Source organism: Myodes glareolus, chromosome 5, assembly GCF_982192425.1.
Source record: "Myodes glareolus chromosome 5, mMyoGla1.1, whole genome shotgun sequence".
In the NCBI taxonomy this organism is placed as follows: Eukaryota; Metazoa; Chordata; class Mammalia; order Rodentia; family Cricetidae; genus Myodes; species Myodes glareolus.
Window position 1 is genome coordinate 6,067,983 of NC_142030.1, and position 18,490 is coordinate 6,086,472.

At 44.0% G+C, this 18,490-nt stretch overlaps 1 protein-coding gene across 6 annotated transcripts in view; it reads left to right on the forward strand.

Moving 5' to 3' along the window:
- Positions 1-18,490, forward strand: part of Kcnk2 (potassium two pore domain channel subfamily K member 2) — a 190,296-nt gene that overhangs the window by 137,072 nt on the left and 34,734 nt on the right. For all 6 annotated transcript variants that reach the window (XM_085687539.2, XM_048439475.3, XM_085687540.2 and 3 more), the window contains 3 exons: positions 689-849; positions 3,904-4,090; positions 17,195-17,334. In XM_085687539.2, the coding sequence (XP_085543665.1) occupies positions 689-849; positions 3,904-4,090; positions 17,195-17,334 (488 nt within the window). The remainder of the gene's footprint in view (positions 1-688; positions 850-3,903; positions 4,091-17,194; positions 17,335-18,490) is intronic.

Sequence of the window (18,490 nt, forward strand, 5' to 3'; positions counted from 1 at the left end):
ATTTTTGAGTAAGAGAAACTCTAGGTTAATTTGTCATGGAGGAGAGAGAAAGGACTGTCTGTCACAAGTGTGTTCTCAGTGCTGCTGGAACTGTGCCCCCACTGTGGGGAGCTGACCCCACACAGGTAGAGGTGGCCAACTTCAGGGGTTGTGAAGTCGGTGGAGTGCAGCTGCCTCAGTCATGTCCAGTACATACATCTCCAAACCTTAAAGTTCTTCAGAACTTCAATTATTTTGCATTTATCTATTTTTGGAATGTAATTGAGTAAAAAGACATAAGTTGCAACACAGATTTATTCTTTAGATAATTTAAACAGGTTTGGATAATCTCGGTGCATCTTTGTGAATGTATTACAAGTGGTAATGAAAGTTTGAGAGTCAATAGTATTATTAGTGCCTGGGAAAGAGAAGTAGATGAAAATATTGACTCAACTTGGTGCATTAACATCTCATTTTTCATCATCTGATCAAAGTTTCATCAAAACATTAGCTGTATGTTGTATTTTTGGAATAATTGCTTATAATAGCTTTTAATTCTACGGTTATACTGAAGGGAGATTTTTCCAGTTGAAACAAACAACCCGTACTTTGCCATGAAGAGCTGGTGGTTTCTTGCTAAACTTGGGGTGGGCGCTTTAAACTATGACTCATTTATGAACAACTGGATTTTTCCATCTTTGTTTTTCAGGATTTGGAAACATCTCCCCACGAACTGAAGGTGGAAAAATATTCTGTATCATTTATGCCTTGCTGGGAATTCCCCTCTTCGGCTTTCTGTTGGCTGGGGTTGGCGATCAGCTTGGGACCATATTTGGAAAAGGAATTGCCAAAGTGGAAGACACATTTATTGTGGGTACCACAATCTTCTTACTACATCTATTTGTTGTTTTTTTTAAGACATTACCTCTTCTAGTGCCTTAGATGAGGTAGAAATCCAGTTGCCATTTACATAGCAATTTCTTAGCTGCTCCCCTCTCAGCCTGCCACTCATTGGACTTCATTTATTTGTATACTTGACTGAGAAAAACTAAAAAATTATGTACAGAAAAACAGATTTATATCCTTCCTGGGTTCCACTTGGAGTTGTATGGTATCCTAATTATATTCTCTCTGTGTGTGTATATGTGTGTGTGTGTGTGTGTGTGTGTGTGTGTGTGTAGAAGTCAAAGGGTGATCTTGGGTGTCACCTCAAGGTCCATTCAATTTTCTTTTTATACAAGGTCTTTAAATGACCCAGATTCTCACTGGCTGATTGGTCGCTGAGGTCCTCAGGACCTGTCTGTTTCTGCCTCTCCAGGACTGGGGTTACAAGCTGCGCCAGCACACCTGGCTTTGTTTTGTGGGCTCTGTGGGTGGAACAGGTATTTTCATGTTTGTAAGGCCAACACTTAACATAACTGTACTATCTTCCCAGGTCCCACCTATGTTTTGTAAAGTAGTTAATTTTCCTCCAAACTTCTGTTTTATTTATGCATGTGTTTTACCTGCATCCAAATCTGTGTACATGGTACACAGATTTCGGTGTCCATAGAGGTCAGGAAAGGGTATCAGAGCTCCTGGAACTAGTTACAGATGGTTGTGAGCCCCTGTGTGGATGCTGGAGACTGAATACAGGTCCTCTGCCAGAGCAACAAGTGCTCCTAACTGCTGCGACCCCTCTCCAGCACCACATCTTCATTTCCTTATTTGAGCAACTTTAACAATGACTTAACATTGTTCTAAGCAGTAAATGTTAACACTTAACTCTGGAAGCAAGTGCATGGCAATACTTTTATTTTGAAAAATTGCTTTGGCATTTGTCTTGGTTACTGTTGGCATTGATATGTTATGTGGTCCATTGAGGCAGGTCGTAATAATAAATAGTAAACACAAAATACCTTGATGGTAGAATTCAGTCAAACAAAACTTCCTCCAAATTGTAGCAGTTCAGAAGAAGCCAAGAGAGTAAACATGAGGGTATTTGTGATCGTGTTATATTTGGGAGGTATGCAGATAAAATTAGGATGCCATTATTGAAACCAACAGAGGGAGAAGTAGTGGTGGTGGTAGTGCATGCCTTTAATCCCAGCTCTCAGCTCTGGGGAGGCAGAGGCAGGCCTCAAGACCATCCTGGCCTACAGATCAACTTTCAGGACAGGTGGGGCTGTACAGAGAAAAACCAAAGAGTGAGGGAATGCTATTATTGAATCTGTGATTATAAGTTTGTACCCTGGAAGAAAGTCATGGAAGGGTGAAATGGTTGCATTTTCACATGGTGTTAAGAATCTCCTCTCACCTGTCCTGCAAAGCATCACGTTTATCATTCCATTATTTTTTTTTTGTCATTCCATCGAAGCTCCAATGAAACATGTCTTCGTGGTTCCTCTATTGAAATGAAATTATTGACTCACCATTTTAAACTACTAGAGATCAGAGTCAGCTCTGATCATTCTTACTGCTGGAGTGAATGGGATATGACTCTTCCCAAACAGGGCTTTCCCTCCTCTTGCGCATGCTAGACTCTAGTTATTCACACTCATCAGGAAGGCAGATCCATTACATCTACTTGGTAGTAATGAATCGCTCATTCCTACAGTCAGCACAAGTGGGACTGCCCACGCCATCCTCCACGGTGTCTGCCAACCATGTGCCTGCTGGCTGTTTGCAAACCTTCACGCCTTCACGGTGGTGCCATTCCGTTGTTATGATGGTTGATGTCAAACACTTTGAAACAACTTTCAAGATATGACTTTACTCAAGTCTCTCACGTGAGATGAAGACAGTAGATGAGAGAGCTCCCTGTGGCCATTTCCATTCTGTGATTTTGTACATGTTTATCTCCATAAAGATCTCACTCTGTTATTAAATGGTTTTCATTTTTAAAAAATTAAATTGCACTTAAATTTATTTGTATGTGCCTGTGTTGCTCATGTAGAGGTCAGAGGACAATTTGTAGGAGTTGGCTCTTCTTCTGTCAAGTGGGTCCTGGCTTGAACTCAAGTCTTGGTGACAATCACCTTTATCTTTGAGCCATCTCCTCACCCCCTCAGGGGTTCTCACAGGGCTACTGCGGTGCATAAGATGGAGTCAGTCAGTAAATCAAAATGCATCACAGCAATGCCAGCGTGGCTTACTGGAGAACACACCTGCAATCCCAGTGCTCTAGAAGCTGAATTGGGAGGTCCAGGCAAGTCTAGATTACACTACAGGGACATTTTGCTTTAAAAAAATAACAAGAAGATGATTAATCTCAAACAGAGAGCTGGAGACAGACCCCCTTTCATACTTCACGTTATAAGGAGTTCTTACTGAAGAAGCAGGTAAAAACAAAACAAAACAACAACAAAGAAACGGGCCCCGTGGTGACAGACATGGTCAGGACTGTGAAGTCATCGCCCCTTGGCTTGCAGATCTGATGGCTTTGTAGTCCCAGAGGCAGCTGGCTCAGCTGGGACTCAAAGGCGGACTTCCTTAGTCTCATAGTCAACCAAATGAACGCCACCATCCATGTCCCCAGTTACCAGCTGTGAATGTGTAGTCCTCGCCCCAGTTTCTCAGTTGTCACATGTTCCTCAATTGTACCTGACCCACAGTCAGCTGTGTACCCACAGCGTAGACATTTTTCACTAAATAGTTCAGGTAAGTGACCATTCACTCCTATCCAGCGCCACCCTCTCCCAGCCAATGAGCAAATGTACTATTGTTTTGAAAAAATATTTTACCCTTGGCAAAGCTATGAATGTGCCAAGTATTTATTGACACTGGTTGTTCTTAACTCTTTAAATTATACTCGATTCTAATGAGTAAAGACCGCTAAATAGGAAGGACAGAAAGGCAGGAAGGAGTGTTCTCACTCATGTGATGGCGCTTGGTCTTGCGGGCATGTCAGTAACCTCTGTCTACCCCACGTCTCTGTCTTTCCAGAAATGGAATGTTAGCCAGACCAAGATTCGCATCATTTCCACCATCATCTTCATCCTGTTCGGCTGTGTCCTCTTTGTGGCTCTCCCTGCAGTCATATTCAAGCACATAGAAGGCTGGAGCGCTCTGGACGCTATCTATTTTGTGGTTATCACCCTGACGACCATTGGATTCGGTGACTACGTAGCAGGTAAGGATTTGGATTTTCTGTGCCATGGCTGCTCTCCAAGCCCAAGTCTATCAGTTAAGGCTCACTCTGGTTGAAATCAGAACACAAGGCTATGTAAGACAGGGCGGCCATGCCAAATCTCACAGAAAGGTGGCTTTAAACAGGGAGTTCCTGCATCCCTCTGAGACGCCAAGTAGAATTCCTTACCTGTTGCTAGTCCTTGGAAGGAGCTTCCAGGCCTCCCGCGATCGTTGGTTCTCTGTAGACTCATTCCCACCTCAATCTTGCCAGTTTGTGACAGCCCCCTAGCTTGTGTTTCTAGGTGCCGAGTCTCCCCTCCTTCTAAGAGCTCAGTCACCAGGTTAAGGACCCACCCTCCTCCCCTGCAAGCTCATCTTTCTAAGGACAACTGCAAGGACCATGTTTCCAAATGCAATCACATTCTGTGATACATGGGGGTTGGGGCCTAACATGTCTTTGGGAAGGACATGATCCAACCCCTAACAGTAGCTGCCATGAACAGTGATCCCTTTACACTGGCGGGGGACAGAAGGATTCAGTTGCACTCATTTGTGTTTTGTTTTGTGAAGTAGAAATGGCTGGTTGTATGGAATTTTGCATTTCTAGATTAATAAACCCTAAATATCTATCCCCCTTTTTTTTTTGGTATAAGAAAGTTCAATTCTTCTTCATCTTTTTACTTTCTTTTGCCTTCATTTGTAAAACTTTGTCAGCTTCAAATAGTGATTTTATTCTTGGCCACCGAGGATCCTCTTTTGCCTCTGACACTGGAAGGTTTAGTTCTCAGTGCAGGGCAGTAGTTCCGACCCCAGCTGAAGTGGGTCACACGGTCTCTATGTCGTTCATATCACCTGATTTATCCTTTTCTATGTGCAGAGTATGTTTTTATTGTTGTTTCTCTGTCTTACTGTATCAGTTCAGATCTTACTCCTCAACCGTATGGTTCCAACTCGTCTTTGTGTTTATGTGGATACGATCGTGTGTGTGTGTGTACATGCATATGTGTACATGTGCATGCAGGTCGGAGTGTCTTCCTTGATGGCTCTCTACTCTATTGTTTAAGACAGAATCGCGCACTGAGCCTGGGGTTCCTGGATTCAGCCAGAACAGCAAGGCCCTGCATCCTCCTCTGTCTGCTTTGCCAGCTCTGAGATTATAGGGGCATGCTGCCATGCTTAGATATTCTTTTTGCATGGATGCTGAGGATCTAACTCACATTTGCATGCTCTTCACTGACTGAATGATCTTCCAACACCAAACTTAAATGCTAATGAAAGCTTAAATGCTTAATGAAATCCCCAAATTCAAACCATTAACTAATTTATTATTTCAGTTTGGTGTGATAGAAAATATAACAGGTATACTATGTTGCCATAAAATAGTGACATGTTATTAAATTCTCAGAATAAGCTCATCAGAATGATTTTGATTTTTACAAAAAATTATTACATGTTTTTTATTTATCCTGTGTGTATATGTGTGTGCACGCATGCGTGTGCATGAATGCACGTGTGTGTGTGTGTGTGTGTGTGTGTGTGTGTGTGTGTGTGCGCGCGCAAACACACCAAATGGAGGTCGGAGGACAACGTGTGAGAGCTGGCTTTCCATGGATCTGGTGACTGAATGCAGATTGCCAGGTTTGTGGGGTAGGCACCTTTGCCATCTCTCTGGTCTGACCTCGGTCTCTAATTTCTATACTTCCAGAGGAGAGACTGTATTGCTGTGTTCAGTAAAATATCTAAAAGACTGGAGGTCATTACTGTGTGCTGGTTTTAAGGTTGAAGTTGCCAGAGCCTCCTTGTGAGGATTGTGTGATGTCTTTGAAGAAGTATGTAATTCTTATAGGTAAGGCTGTCCCTTTGCTCAGAAGCACCAGGTACACTTCCCTCTACCAGATGGAGGAGCTTGGAGGGAGGGGTCAGAGGGCTAAGGGGTCCCTTTTAGTTCAACAATTGTCAGAATGGTGTGAGGAGTCTCAGACCTTTGTAGCTCCACATCAGCAGACAGGGTCCTGTCTGAAGATGTTTGCTTTCCTACCTCCCTAGAAGTTGTATGTGGTCAGCATAAACAGAGCTGAGAGATGTGTTTCTACAGGGGAAACTGAGGTAGCATGATAAAAACAAAAATGCACTTGCAATGCGGTCGTCTTTCCTGGTTACATAAACATAATTACAAAGTCTTGTGAATGGTGTTGTCTGTACGGGTGGGCATTAGGGCCACAAGTCTTACACTTTAGGCCAACAACCCAACAGACTACGAGATATTTTAAACAATCCCAGACTGTGTCAAACCGGCTTGTGACCTTCATGGCCCAAGATGCTTTAAAAATACAAAATTTATAAGTGAAGAAAAATGTGAGTGGAATCTTCAAATAATAGTTTCCGTGGCCACCACCTAGATTGTCTTAGAGCAGGTGAAACCCCAAATATTTTACTTTGTGGTTTTGGAAGACATGTTTTGTTTTGATTTTTTTGTTTGTTTGTTTAAAAAAACTTTCTTTAAATTCACCTCAAGAGGTCAATATTCCTAAGCTGAAGAGATCCTGCAAGTCTCCCTGTGGCTATTGTCCCCTGCTCACGGAAGAACATCCCATGGGTCCAGTCCCAGTGGGGTCTCTGACTCCAGAGTCTTGGCCCCATGTCATAGAAGGACAGGGTGACTAGAATGATACTTCTTGTCCTGGACAGATGGCTCAGCAGTTGAGTCCTCTCTATTCCTGCAGAGAGCCTGAGTTGTGTCCCCAGCACTCACAGTGTCTCACAACTGCCTTAATTCCGGCTTCAGAGGATCCAATGCCCTCTTCTGGCTGCCCTGGGCTCTTGTATAGGAGTGCACAAAAACTCACACAGACACAAATAAGTATTTTAAAAGGAATGATGCATTGTGCAATTGATAATGGGAAAACAGCTTTTCCCGCCACTAGTATCTTGCTATATTTAACCCCTCTCCAAAGGCATTACTTAAGTCTCATTTTTGTTTGTAAAGAAGTTCTTTAAAAGATAGAAATCCATCTTTGGCTGAAATGACTAATGGTGGCTAGAGAGATGGCTCAGTGGTTAAAGACCTGCAGGATGGCTCACACCAGTCTGCAACTCTAGTCCCACCGGATCCATCGGCCTCCCCGGCCTCTTTGGGCACTGCACTAACTCATGTGATGGACAGACATGTAGACAAACACTCACACACATGAGATTTTAAAAAGACAAGAAAGGGAGAGGAGAGGAGCAGTTCACTTTGATCTGCTTCCGCCGCCTTGCTCTATGTTGGTGCTTGTGAACACGGAGCTGTGTTCCTAGGGCTGCAGGCGTCTGTGCCAGGTTCTCACACCCGTCTCAGATAGATGTGGAGAGGCAGGGCAGTAACCAGGTGTCCTTTGTGAGAGTCTTCAGAAAACAAACTGTGTTTATCTTTCAAGTTTCTTGAGAAGGGGTTGCCATGTGTAACTCCACAGAGTCAACACAGTCTTTGCTCTTGGGGACCTGCTGAGCTACAGCAGGGCTCCTCTGAGGAATGGCTGGCTCTCTGCTTTATAGAGTTTTCTCTCTTGCTGCCTGTTGTCCTGACCCCTAATGCAAGAACCAGCACACCACCTTAAGCCCTCCAGATACTCCCTACAAATCTTAATTTTCTATTTCTGCTTCTGCTTGTGTCAGAGCATGGGGCAGTGGCTGGCTGGTTACCTTGGTGACTGACATTGAATCCTTCTGCTGATCCAGTCTGTCCTCTTGCCCATGCTCAGTGTCCTAGGGCAGAGAAGGAGCGTTGGGGGTGGGGTGGAGCTAGGTGTTGGCTTCGTGTTATGGGCAAGAGCTGCTCCTCACAGCACAGAGGAGGGTGGGCAGTAGCGCTACCCGAAATGGAAAAGGGAGAATGAGATGGCTTAGCCAGAGCCACCGACCTGGTTTAGAAACCGTAGTCAGAGTGGTGGGGATGAGTTAAAATGCACTGCAAAGTCGTACCTGAGAATTAATTTTTATGTCCTCATTCCTGTCATTTGAGTTTTCATTTCCTTAAATACCTAGAATGACATGTTCTTAAGTCACGCTCACCTTATAGGCTGAGGACTACACCTACCGCTTTCTTAAAATCTAACCTCGATCATATGGAAATGTGCTTGGGTTTTTTTTTTTTCTAAGTTGACTTATTTGAGCTTGGTTCCATGACTGATCTGCTTGGTCCATGAATGTGCAGGAGAAAATGACACAGAACCCTTAGATGACGGTTCTCAAAGACTGGCGAAAAGCCCCATGAGCCCGCTTAATGCAACTTAAAATGCATTTTCAAACCTGGTGGCTTTTTAAATCTACAGTGAGTCAGAGGGAAGACACGTAACCCCAAGTGTGCTTCTCAATGAAATTTTTAAAACACTTCTTTTCCCAAAGCCAGCTTGGGTAGGTGCAGAAGAGGCAGGCATCAATGAGGGAGAGCCTGGTGTGAATGGTAGCTCAACAAAGCCCTGCCCGCCCATTCCCCGTGTTTTTAAGAAAACCCAAACATTCTAGTCCCTGATTGTAAGCATTGTAAGTAACCATCATGGCCGACACCACAAAGACATGTATTTCCCAGCCAGTTCACTGGTTTTGAGTGTGCTTACTGCTCATCCAGAGAAGGGGTATTAGGTTCCAAGTGTCCACATGGTAATTCATACACCTGTAGCTCCACCTTCAGAGAATTCAATGTCCTCTGCTGACCTTCTTGGAGACTATGCTCTGGTGCACAAAATATTATAGTTAACACGAGATAGGACAAGCACCATGTGTGAAGTCTGACCAGCCAGGAGAGCACTCCACCTCCTGGGGATGAGCCAGCTCCCAGCATTTAACAGAGCATACTTCAGTGCCAATGCTCCACGAAATACATTCAGTAGCCTAAACACTTGACATACATACATACGTACATACATACATACATACATACATACATACATATGGTGTGGGAGGTCCTTCTGTCTATGTGTTGCTTTTATCAGTTAATGAATAAAGAAACTACCTTGGCCTATTGATAGGGCAGAACTTAGATTGGCATGCTGGGAGAAAGGAGGCAGAGTCAGAGAGATACCATAGAGCTGCTGCCTGAGATAGATGTGCTGAAACTTTGCTGGTTGGTCATGACCTCATGGTGATGCACAGATTAATTGAGATGGGTTAAATTAATATGTAAGAGATTAGCCAATAAGATTCTAGAGCTAATGGGCCAAGCAGTAATTTAATTAATACAGTTTCTATGTGATTATTTTGGTCTGGGCAGTCAGTTCAAACAAGTGGCTCCTTACAACAATTGGCACCAACATGGCTATCTAAATCCACATAAAACCTGAGATTTGTGCAAATATTTCTGAGTACAGTTACCAAAATTTCTGCCATTAAACTGATTGCAGAGGAAAATATTGCTGGAGATCCAATAGATACCAAAGAAAATACTTGATGAGGATGGAGGGCTGTTGAAGTTACTTTTCGTCACAAGAGCCACTCAGAAAAAAGATAAAAAAAGCAAAATAAAACAAAAAAATCCACATTAATCATAAAGGAGAAGTTTGTGTGACTGCTAGGGAGATTTGTTATAGATTGTGTGTGTGTGTGTGTGTGAGAGAGAGAGAGGTGTGTGTGTGTGTGTGTGTGTGTGTGTGTGTGTATGGTCACGAGTGTGCACTATGTAAGTGTACAAGTCAAAGGACAACTTTTGAGAATCAGTTTGAGGCAGGCCACTCTTATTTCAGCCTCTGCATCCCCAAGGTCAGTTGGCCCATAAGCTTCCCAGAGAGTTCCTTGTCTGCATCCTCCATCTCACTGTGGGAGTGCTGGATTGCAGATGCATCTGGCTTGTTTAGGTCCTCGGGATCATTGTTCTCACCCATGAGACATTTAATCCACTGAGCCACCTCCCTGGCTCACTGTATTGTAACCATCACTCCTTCATTAATACATATTCATATTCATCGACGTTGACATTTAGTGAACATGCGTTGTTTATGAGACGCTGTGCTCAGCAATCAGTCATCACAATGGCCGTGGAAAGTTCCTGCTCCTCTGGATGGAATGTATGAAATTACGGAGCAGACACGAAGCAGGGATCCATATTCGGTGGAACAGGAGAAATCTGCTCGTCCTGTTTGAGTCAGTGATGAGAGAATTGATGGTCTACACATGGTTAATGAGCAGGATTGAACTGAGGGTCTGTGGGCAAGCCAACAGATGGGCCTGTAGAGGTCAGCAGGCATCTAGAAGCATTATAGAAACACAGGGAGACAGCACAGAAGGGGGTGTTGGCGTGACGGCTGTGATGCCATGGGAGCTCAGTGGAGACTCCAAACTGCTCTCCATGGAGACCAGAGATCATTCCCAGGGAAAATGATTGCTTAGCTTCCGCACACTACAGAGTCCTACCATTGCAAAGATGACTGCATGAGAAGATTTGTGGATCTCCCTTCTCTACACTCACAAGTTCCTGTTCTTCTTATAGTAGCTTTTATATGGCTGGTGGTTTCTAAATCTGAACGTTGATCTCTAAAATCCAAAAATATAGCTTCAAATACTAGGCAGATCTAATTGCCTTCATTCAAAAATAATTTAAATTTTTTAATTTCATTTTATGTATATGGGGTTTTTGCCTGTATGTGTATCTCTATTTCTATGTATGCATCTGCTATCCTCAGGCCAGAAAAGGGCACTGGGTGCCCTGGAATTGGAGCCACATACCATTGTGAGATGTTATTTGAATGCTAGGAATTGAATTCTAGTCCTCAGGAAGAGCACTGAGTATTCTTAACTGCTGAGCCATCTCTCCAGACTTGTATTAAATAACTTTTGTTTGTTTGTTTGGTTGGTTTTTGAATCAGGATTTCTTTGTATAGCTCTGACTGTCCTGGAACTCACCCTGTAGACCAGGCTGTCCTGAAACTCTTATAGATTCTCCTTCTTCTGTTCCGCAACCCCCAAGCTAGGATTAAAGGTGTGTGCCACCACTCCACATCCAATTATCTCCCTTAGCTTCACATTTTCCTGCCTCAGTGGCATCAGCTTGATTTAATAGGCTAGTTATTGTTGAAGACTGAAGTCACCAGGTTGACCATGCCTCTGTAAGAATGTTTCTCTCCCTATGCAATTTGATGTCACAAAAGAAAGATGCACAAAGCAGAAATAATACCTCATCAAAATCATAATAAAGCCTCATTGTTAAAATTATAGTCAAAGCCAAAAATTAAGATTACTATTTGATATCCAAGCTGAAATACTTATAGAGAAATGAGACCCCATTTCTGTGGTTTTAAATGATTACCCCGCAATAGATCATGCATGCTGTGACCTATATAGAGGATCTCCTCAGGTCATTGAAGATGTGCCTCCACAGGTAGTGCAGGACCCCACGCTCCTGTTTCTCAGCTTCTTGGCCCTAGCACACTCTTGTCAACATTGCTACTCCGTGTTCTTCACCAGACCACCCCGTCACCCCAGACTGGAACTTTCAAAGTCTTGGGTTGAGTGAACGGGTTTTGGTATTTGGGCTGCATCAAGCGTTTTTGCTGCGGCTGTGTGAGGCTGAAGCATTCATTACTGAGAGTGGCACTGTGCTTCTGTGCTATGTGTTTATGTTAAACCTGCATCACTTTAGAAAATGGAAGGACGGTCCTGGGATTGGTCATCTTAGTCAAGAATGGTGCCCTTTAAGACCAGGATGTGGGGGGGGGGGTTCATCTTTTCCTTCATATTTTGTGATTCAGAGAAAAAAATCACAAGTCAAGAAAATTAAGGGGACAGAACATTGCAGTTTCAAGCTCATGTTTTACAATTGCTTTATTATAACAAAATTAGAGGGAGGGAGATAACACAGCTTGACCGTGTTAGGTATGCAAACACCTGAACACAAGCACAAGTTCTGTGGAATAGAATAGCGCCACCTTCTGGAAGCTCCTCAAGTCAGGAGAAGTAACTAAAAAGGGCCTGTCTTCTGATTCATAGAGCATACATGATACATGTGTCTTGCCTGGCTTTGTGTCTTTTCCCTTAGTAAGCACCATCCGTACTGCATGGGTGGAATATTTTTGTCAATGCTGTAGTCTGACCATTGTCCCCTCCTAATCTCCATCACCCCTTTAATTACACTTAGAGGTGGTGCCTTTATGGGTTATTAGGTCATAAGGCCTTCACCTTCTCTTGTGGGATTGACACTGTGAACTCTGATACTCTTCCTCTCTCTCTTACTTTTCCTCCTCCTGTCGGGGGATGCCACAGCATGAAGGCCCTCACACGACTCTTTCATGTTAGCTCCCCATCCCACCAGAACTGAGTCCTATAGAGCAGTGTCCTACAAATATAAAAGCCACCTCCCTTGTCAGAACAGCTGCCGCTGCATGCAAGAAACCCCCAAGATCTAGCTTGTTGACTGTTGATGTTGCCTCTTAGAAGGAAGGCATAGGTCATTAGATTCAGGCCACTCCCTCAAGTACATCTTGGCTAGTTGTATGCCATTCTCTCTAACTGTCTCTGGACTGATGGTCTCCGGAAGTGCTAGAGTAGACAGGCTGGGGACAGTTAATTTCTGGGGACACCATCCATACAGCTATGGGTGATCATCATTATCTGGGCTGGGATAAGATGCTTTGGTATTGTGGCTACTTTGAGATCTCCATACTTTTTAAGCAGCCCCCCATTCATGATGTGTAAGTAGGCCCAGTAAACCCATTAGATCCCCCACACTGCTTGGTTTGTTGTTGGTGTCCTGGACAGAGAGCGTCCCCACAACACCAGGCTGGAGGATTGCTGTATGGACTCCGTTGTAGGGTAATAAGACGGCAGTCAGCAGCTGAGCACTCGGGTAATGAACAGCTCCATCTAACGAAAGCAGCCATGCTTTGGGGCAACCTGATGGGGTTTGGATTTGAGTTCTGCAGCTCGTGGCCTTGTGTGACTGCCTCTGGGTTGTTTTCCTCCTCTGGTGTCTCTGTTTTGAGACCCTGGGATTTCAGAGAAGCTGGTGGACCGGGCAGTCTCTCTTGAGTTCTGAGCAGATTGAACTTGATTGCACTGGAATCATCAACTTTATTTCTGAGAAGGCAGATGGGGACGAAGCTGAAACCTGTGCCCCAAGGCCTGATTGATGTCCCGGTCCAAATGTAGGGGCCTCAGCTCCCTCAGCACCCACCTGCAGCTTCAGAGTGAAATGGCCCCCATTGGCACCACCTCCTGCAGTCCTTCAGGTTAGGATGGTTCCAGTCATGGACGCTAATCAGCATGGCTAAGTTCTCTCATCTTTTCCAGTAAGGAATTTTGAATATTTCATAAATTGATTGAGCAATGTGGGGCATCCAGAGTCCAAAGGTCCCTTCCAAGTCCCCAGGGCTATTCTCTACCTTCCCCCAGCCGTGATTTTTGGGGAGCAGGCAGGAAGGTTCTCTCAGTGCTTGATATAGGGGAGGTTTCCAGCTACTGTGTGTAGGGAACCCACTTTGTGGAGAGCATCACTTCCCATCATTGTGAACAGCACGAGCCTTGCTGAGTTATATTTTTAGTAATTTAATCCGCTACGTTGGATCAAACTCTGGCTGAGTTCCTCTTGCAAATGTCAAGGAAAAGAGATCAGTGAGGGAGTGGAAGCTGGAGGGGAGGGAGGGGGAGAGAGGGAAAAAGAGGGAAAGGGAGAGGGAAGGAGGAAGGGAGAGAGAGAAAGAGAGAGAGATCCAAAGGGGGCTGTCACACATACCGAAAGAGGCTCAGAAAGCTTAGACTTCCTGTACTATTTGGAAAAGTTGACGAGGTTCCTGAAGCTATCGGCCTCCACCCCTCTTTGGTATTTTTATTGCTATCTGTATGTTCTCTTATAATGAGCCAGAAGGCTCCTAAAATGGAAAGAGCTTGTGTGCACATTTTCTATGGCAACAAGGAGAGAACGAAGTGGAGAAACTGTTCTGCCAAGTAGGTGGAGAACCCAGGAGGGGAGGGAGGGTGTAACATCCTGCAGTCAGCAACACAAACAGTGAGGGGAGGAAAAGACACCGGAGGACACGGCAACAGTGGACACGACACCGGGGGACACGACAACAGAGACAGTACAGGGGATTCAAGCAAGGGCAGATACATCACTCTCCATTTGTGGTTTCTAGACAGCACCTTACTGTGTCCTCTAGTCTGCTCTAAGCTCCCAGTCATATCTCAGCATCCCGAGTGATGGATTACAGATGTGAGCTGCCACTCCCAGCTACTTTACTGTCCTAATGAGAGACACCTGGACAAATTCCTATGAGATAGGTAGGAAATTAATACTCCTCATAGTCGAGACTAGATAAAAGCACCTTCGGTGGCTAAAAGCACTTGCTGCTTTTGCAAAGGACCAGAGTTTGGTTCTCAGCATCCACATCAGCTCACAGCTGCAGTTAATTCCAGCTCCGGGGAGTATGATGTTCTCTTCTGGCCTCAGCAGGCACCTGCACACATTTGCACATACATGCACATATGTATACATACATGCAACTAAAAGTATAAAGATTAGAATCATTTCCTTGTTTTAAAATACCCCCTCCCAAATCAGCTTATCTTAGCATTACAGATACACTAACTTAGGGAAGTTTTTTTGCAACCGATTAATGTGCAAATAAACTCATAAGTCTCAGGTTTGGGAAGCGAACAGTGTGAATAGTTCTCTGACAATGCTTTCTGTCTTGGGGTTTTTCTTCTTAGATCATCTAGCTGCCAGTCTTTCATTTTAAGAGTGGGAATTAAGAAAAGGGAAGAAGCTTTTTCCATGGTTTTGAATCACTAAAACTTCTGGGTTAAACGTTTTGCCCAAATATAGGCCTTTCGGTGATTAAGCTAACTCACCCTTTGCAACTGTAACATCCTGTTTATGACAAGGACGTAAAATGTCATCTCCAGCATGTGGGCTGTGCTAGAATCAGAGTGTCCGTGCACTTGTGTGTTAGAGTCCTGGGTGCTTGGGTGTGCTAGAATCAGAGTGTCCGTGCACTTGTGTGTTAGAGTCCTGGCTGCTTGGATGAAGTTGGGGTTTTTGGTTCTTTTTCTTTTGGGGTGTGAAAGGGAAAGTACTGGAAAGGAAATCATTTTATTTCAGTGAAATGAAGACATCTGAAAAATGGAATTTGCCAGTGGGCCTATCTTAGGTAGCGTCTTACTGTGTTCTCTAACCGGTTCTCAGGCTGTCTGTTCACAATGTTTTTTGCCTGCTAGAGCCCTCTCCGACCATTTGTCTTGCTCCTTTCACATTCAAAAACACCTCTGAGGGCCCTCCAACGTCCAATTTGTTTAGAGGAATGTTCCATTGGTATTTTACATTTGAACATAGTGTGCACTGTTTTCTCTCAGCCATGGGCTGAGTCTTTGCGCATCCCCAGTGTCTGTGCAGTTGGTCCTAAGATGCTTGTCTCCTGCTCTACCCCACAGTACAGAAGGCCTACATGAGAGGATTCTGATGGGTGATTTCACACGTTGGTCTCTGAACATGTCTCGCCTGTCAGGTCTTGACTTAAGCCATTTGTGTTGGTTTTAGTCAACATTTTTCTTATCCCTTGTGCAGTTACGGGTTGTCTCCCAAGTAAGGGACTGGGGTTATCAGAGACAGTCCTACCACTATTGTCCCATCAGTCCTTGCTCCACTTCTTCCATGCCTCCCCTTCCCAGGCTTGCCCTCATTCAGCACAGTCATTTCCCTGGTACTCCCCAATCAGAGTATCTCTTGGGGCTTCCCACCAGCCGTTCCACTTCAGCCGCTAAGGTCCTTTGGATAATGCAGTCAGCCGTGAACACAGGCCATCTCGCCTATAAACATAACCCAGTCCCCACTGAGTTAGGGTCCAGACTGTATCATCTGATATGCCCTATTCCTATAGAGAAACAGACTCCTCATTTGGCCTTTACCCGCCCATATGCTGTCTGGTCCCCTGAATCCTTTGGAGAGAGTGTGCCTTCTCACAAGGTCTTGCTACTCACCCCTTGAAAGTCCCCTCTGCCTTCTCTCTTCCTCCCTCTGTGTTCTTCCACAGAACTATGTAACCTTTGTCCTACAATGCCATATGCTCTATTGTGAGCGACTGCCTATGTGAGGCTTTCTTTCCTGTTCAGGTGTGTGTGTGTGTGTGTGTGTGTGTGTGCGCGCACGCGCATGCACGCTTCCACCTTTTCCTGAAACGTGTCTCTAGTTCACTACTACATATTCATGCTAGCTGGCCCAGGAACTTCTAAGAACTTTCTTGTCTCTATGACCTGTTTCTGGGTAGGAGTCCTGGTTACAGAGGTGAGCTCTCACATCTAGCTTTTACGTTGATTCTGAGCATCTAAACTCACTGTTTAGATGAGCACTTTATACACCAAGGCGGCTCTCCATTCTCAACATGAGGATTTCTCAGGTTAAACTTGGGTTTCTTAAGACATGCCCTTGACTTCTTGTTCTGGTAAATAAGTAAGGGGCACTTCATAACCACCTCTGTTGTGCTGAACAGAAGGGTATTTGGGAATGTGCATAGCAGAATCCCGCAGCACACAGATTTCCTTGAACACTTTAAGAAGTACACTTCTCTTCTTCCTCTTATTCTTTCTGGAGATATATATTGATGATGTCATGGGACTTCCTCAGAGACAATCATGGTGCTTTGCTTGTAAAGACATCAGGTCTTCCCAAACCCCTGGTTGCTCTGCCTCGAGCTTGTTACCAGACCATTCCTACTTAAGATGTCAACCCCTTCCAGTTCAGTTGGCCAATCTGATGGCAGGCACAGGTTGATAGGCAGTGGGAAGATGTAAACGATCCTCCACATGGTGTGGGAACAGACTCCAATTCGCACTGTTTCAGTGGGAATGGAGAGAGGCTTAGTACACAGGGAACGGTTGAGCTCTGAGAGACAGGGGACAACAGGGACAGTTACCATGACCCAGAAAGGGAAGGAAACATCCGCCAGAAGCACTTTTTGAACTTGTCCGTGAAAGCCTGAGAGCGGTATAAGTAAGCATGAGAATCTCTGTGTGAAGGAAGAGGCTGGGTCAGTGGAGAAGGCGATGGGTCTGCCCTTGGACCACAGTTCAGCCAAGGAATGCATCGGAGATCTTAGTGGTTGGCTCTTGGGATTGCGATTGTGTGTCTGACTTTGCCTTTCTCTGGCAGGTGGCTCGGACATTGAGTATCTGGACTTCTACAAGCCTGTGGTGTGGTTCTGGATCCTCGTTGGGCTTGCTTACTTTGCCGCCGTCCTGAGCATGATTGGAGACTGGCTGCGGGTGATATCAAAGAAGACGAAGGAAGAGGTGAGGCTGAGGGTGCACGGAGTCAGCAGCCAGTAAAGGGTTGGTTTTATGTTCTCTTAAAAATTATTTAGAAGTTTAAACTCTTAATATTAGCATAAAATTTACTGCATGAAGTAATAAAAATATAGGTGTTATAGTTTAGTCATTTTCAGTGTTTGTTGAATATTTATTATTGGGTCAGTGACTATGTAGGAATTCTGATTTATTTGTTTGTAATGAGAAAAGATACAATTTAAAAAATTTTGTTAGTTATATGTTTTTCTTTTGTGTTCTTTCTTTCTTTTGTGCAATGGCACAAAGTGAAGTCTGGTCCATAAAAAGAAAAGAGCACACTTGGGGTCAGAATATACCTCCATGGTAGAGGACTTGCATAGGATTGTGAAACCCTGCGACCAGTTCATAGCAATGGGGAAATCTATCAGTGTACCACAGAATGAATAATGTATGGTTTCTTTAATAGTGGATTTATTTTACCTTTGCCAATTGTTTTCTTTTTTCTTCTATCTATATGTTCACATTTGGACATACACATATATTTTGGAAAGCTATGTGCACTGTGTCTCTTCATGTCAGAACTTGCAAGGATTCAGAATGTTACATATTTTATATAACAAAACATATAATAATGATCTTTAGAATTTTGGTGCATGACGGTTTTGGAATTTTAAAATGTAAGCATTAATATTGATTCCTTGGATATTCAGTTTTGATTGTATTTCTATCTCCAGAGGTACCATTGGTTGTTGGAGGGTGACTGAGTTGTGGATTTGTTTGTTTGTTTGTTTATGACTATTGTATATTTTTCTGGTGGGACTTGCCAGCTTTGCTAATTGTTTAGGGAGTCACAGGTCCCTCCAGTCTGTACCCGTGTCCCTCAGATGCCTTCCTCCAGTTAGCCTGTCCATCTAATTCATTATCTGCTGTTCACAGGCCAGGATGCACCAGTGTTACATCTTTGGTTGTTAAGAGCACGTGCCTTCTTTAAATGTCCATCCAAAAGAAAGGGAATAAAATAAGAAATAGTGAATTTGATTTCTCTTTACAAATTCTGTCTTACTTCTTTAGAAACATGTCAAGGCAGGCAGATTTTATCAATACCTTGCATGTTCATGGTAGCAAGCAAGAGTGTTACTTACCTAGCACTGCATCCCATGGG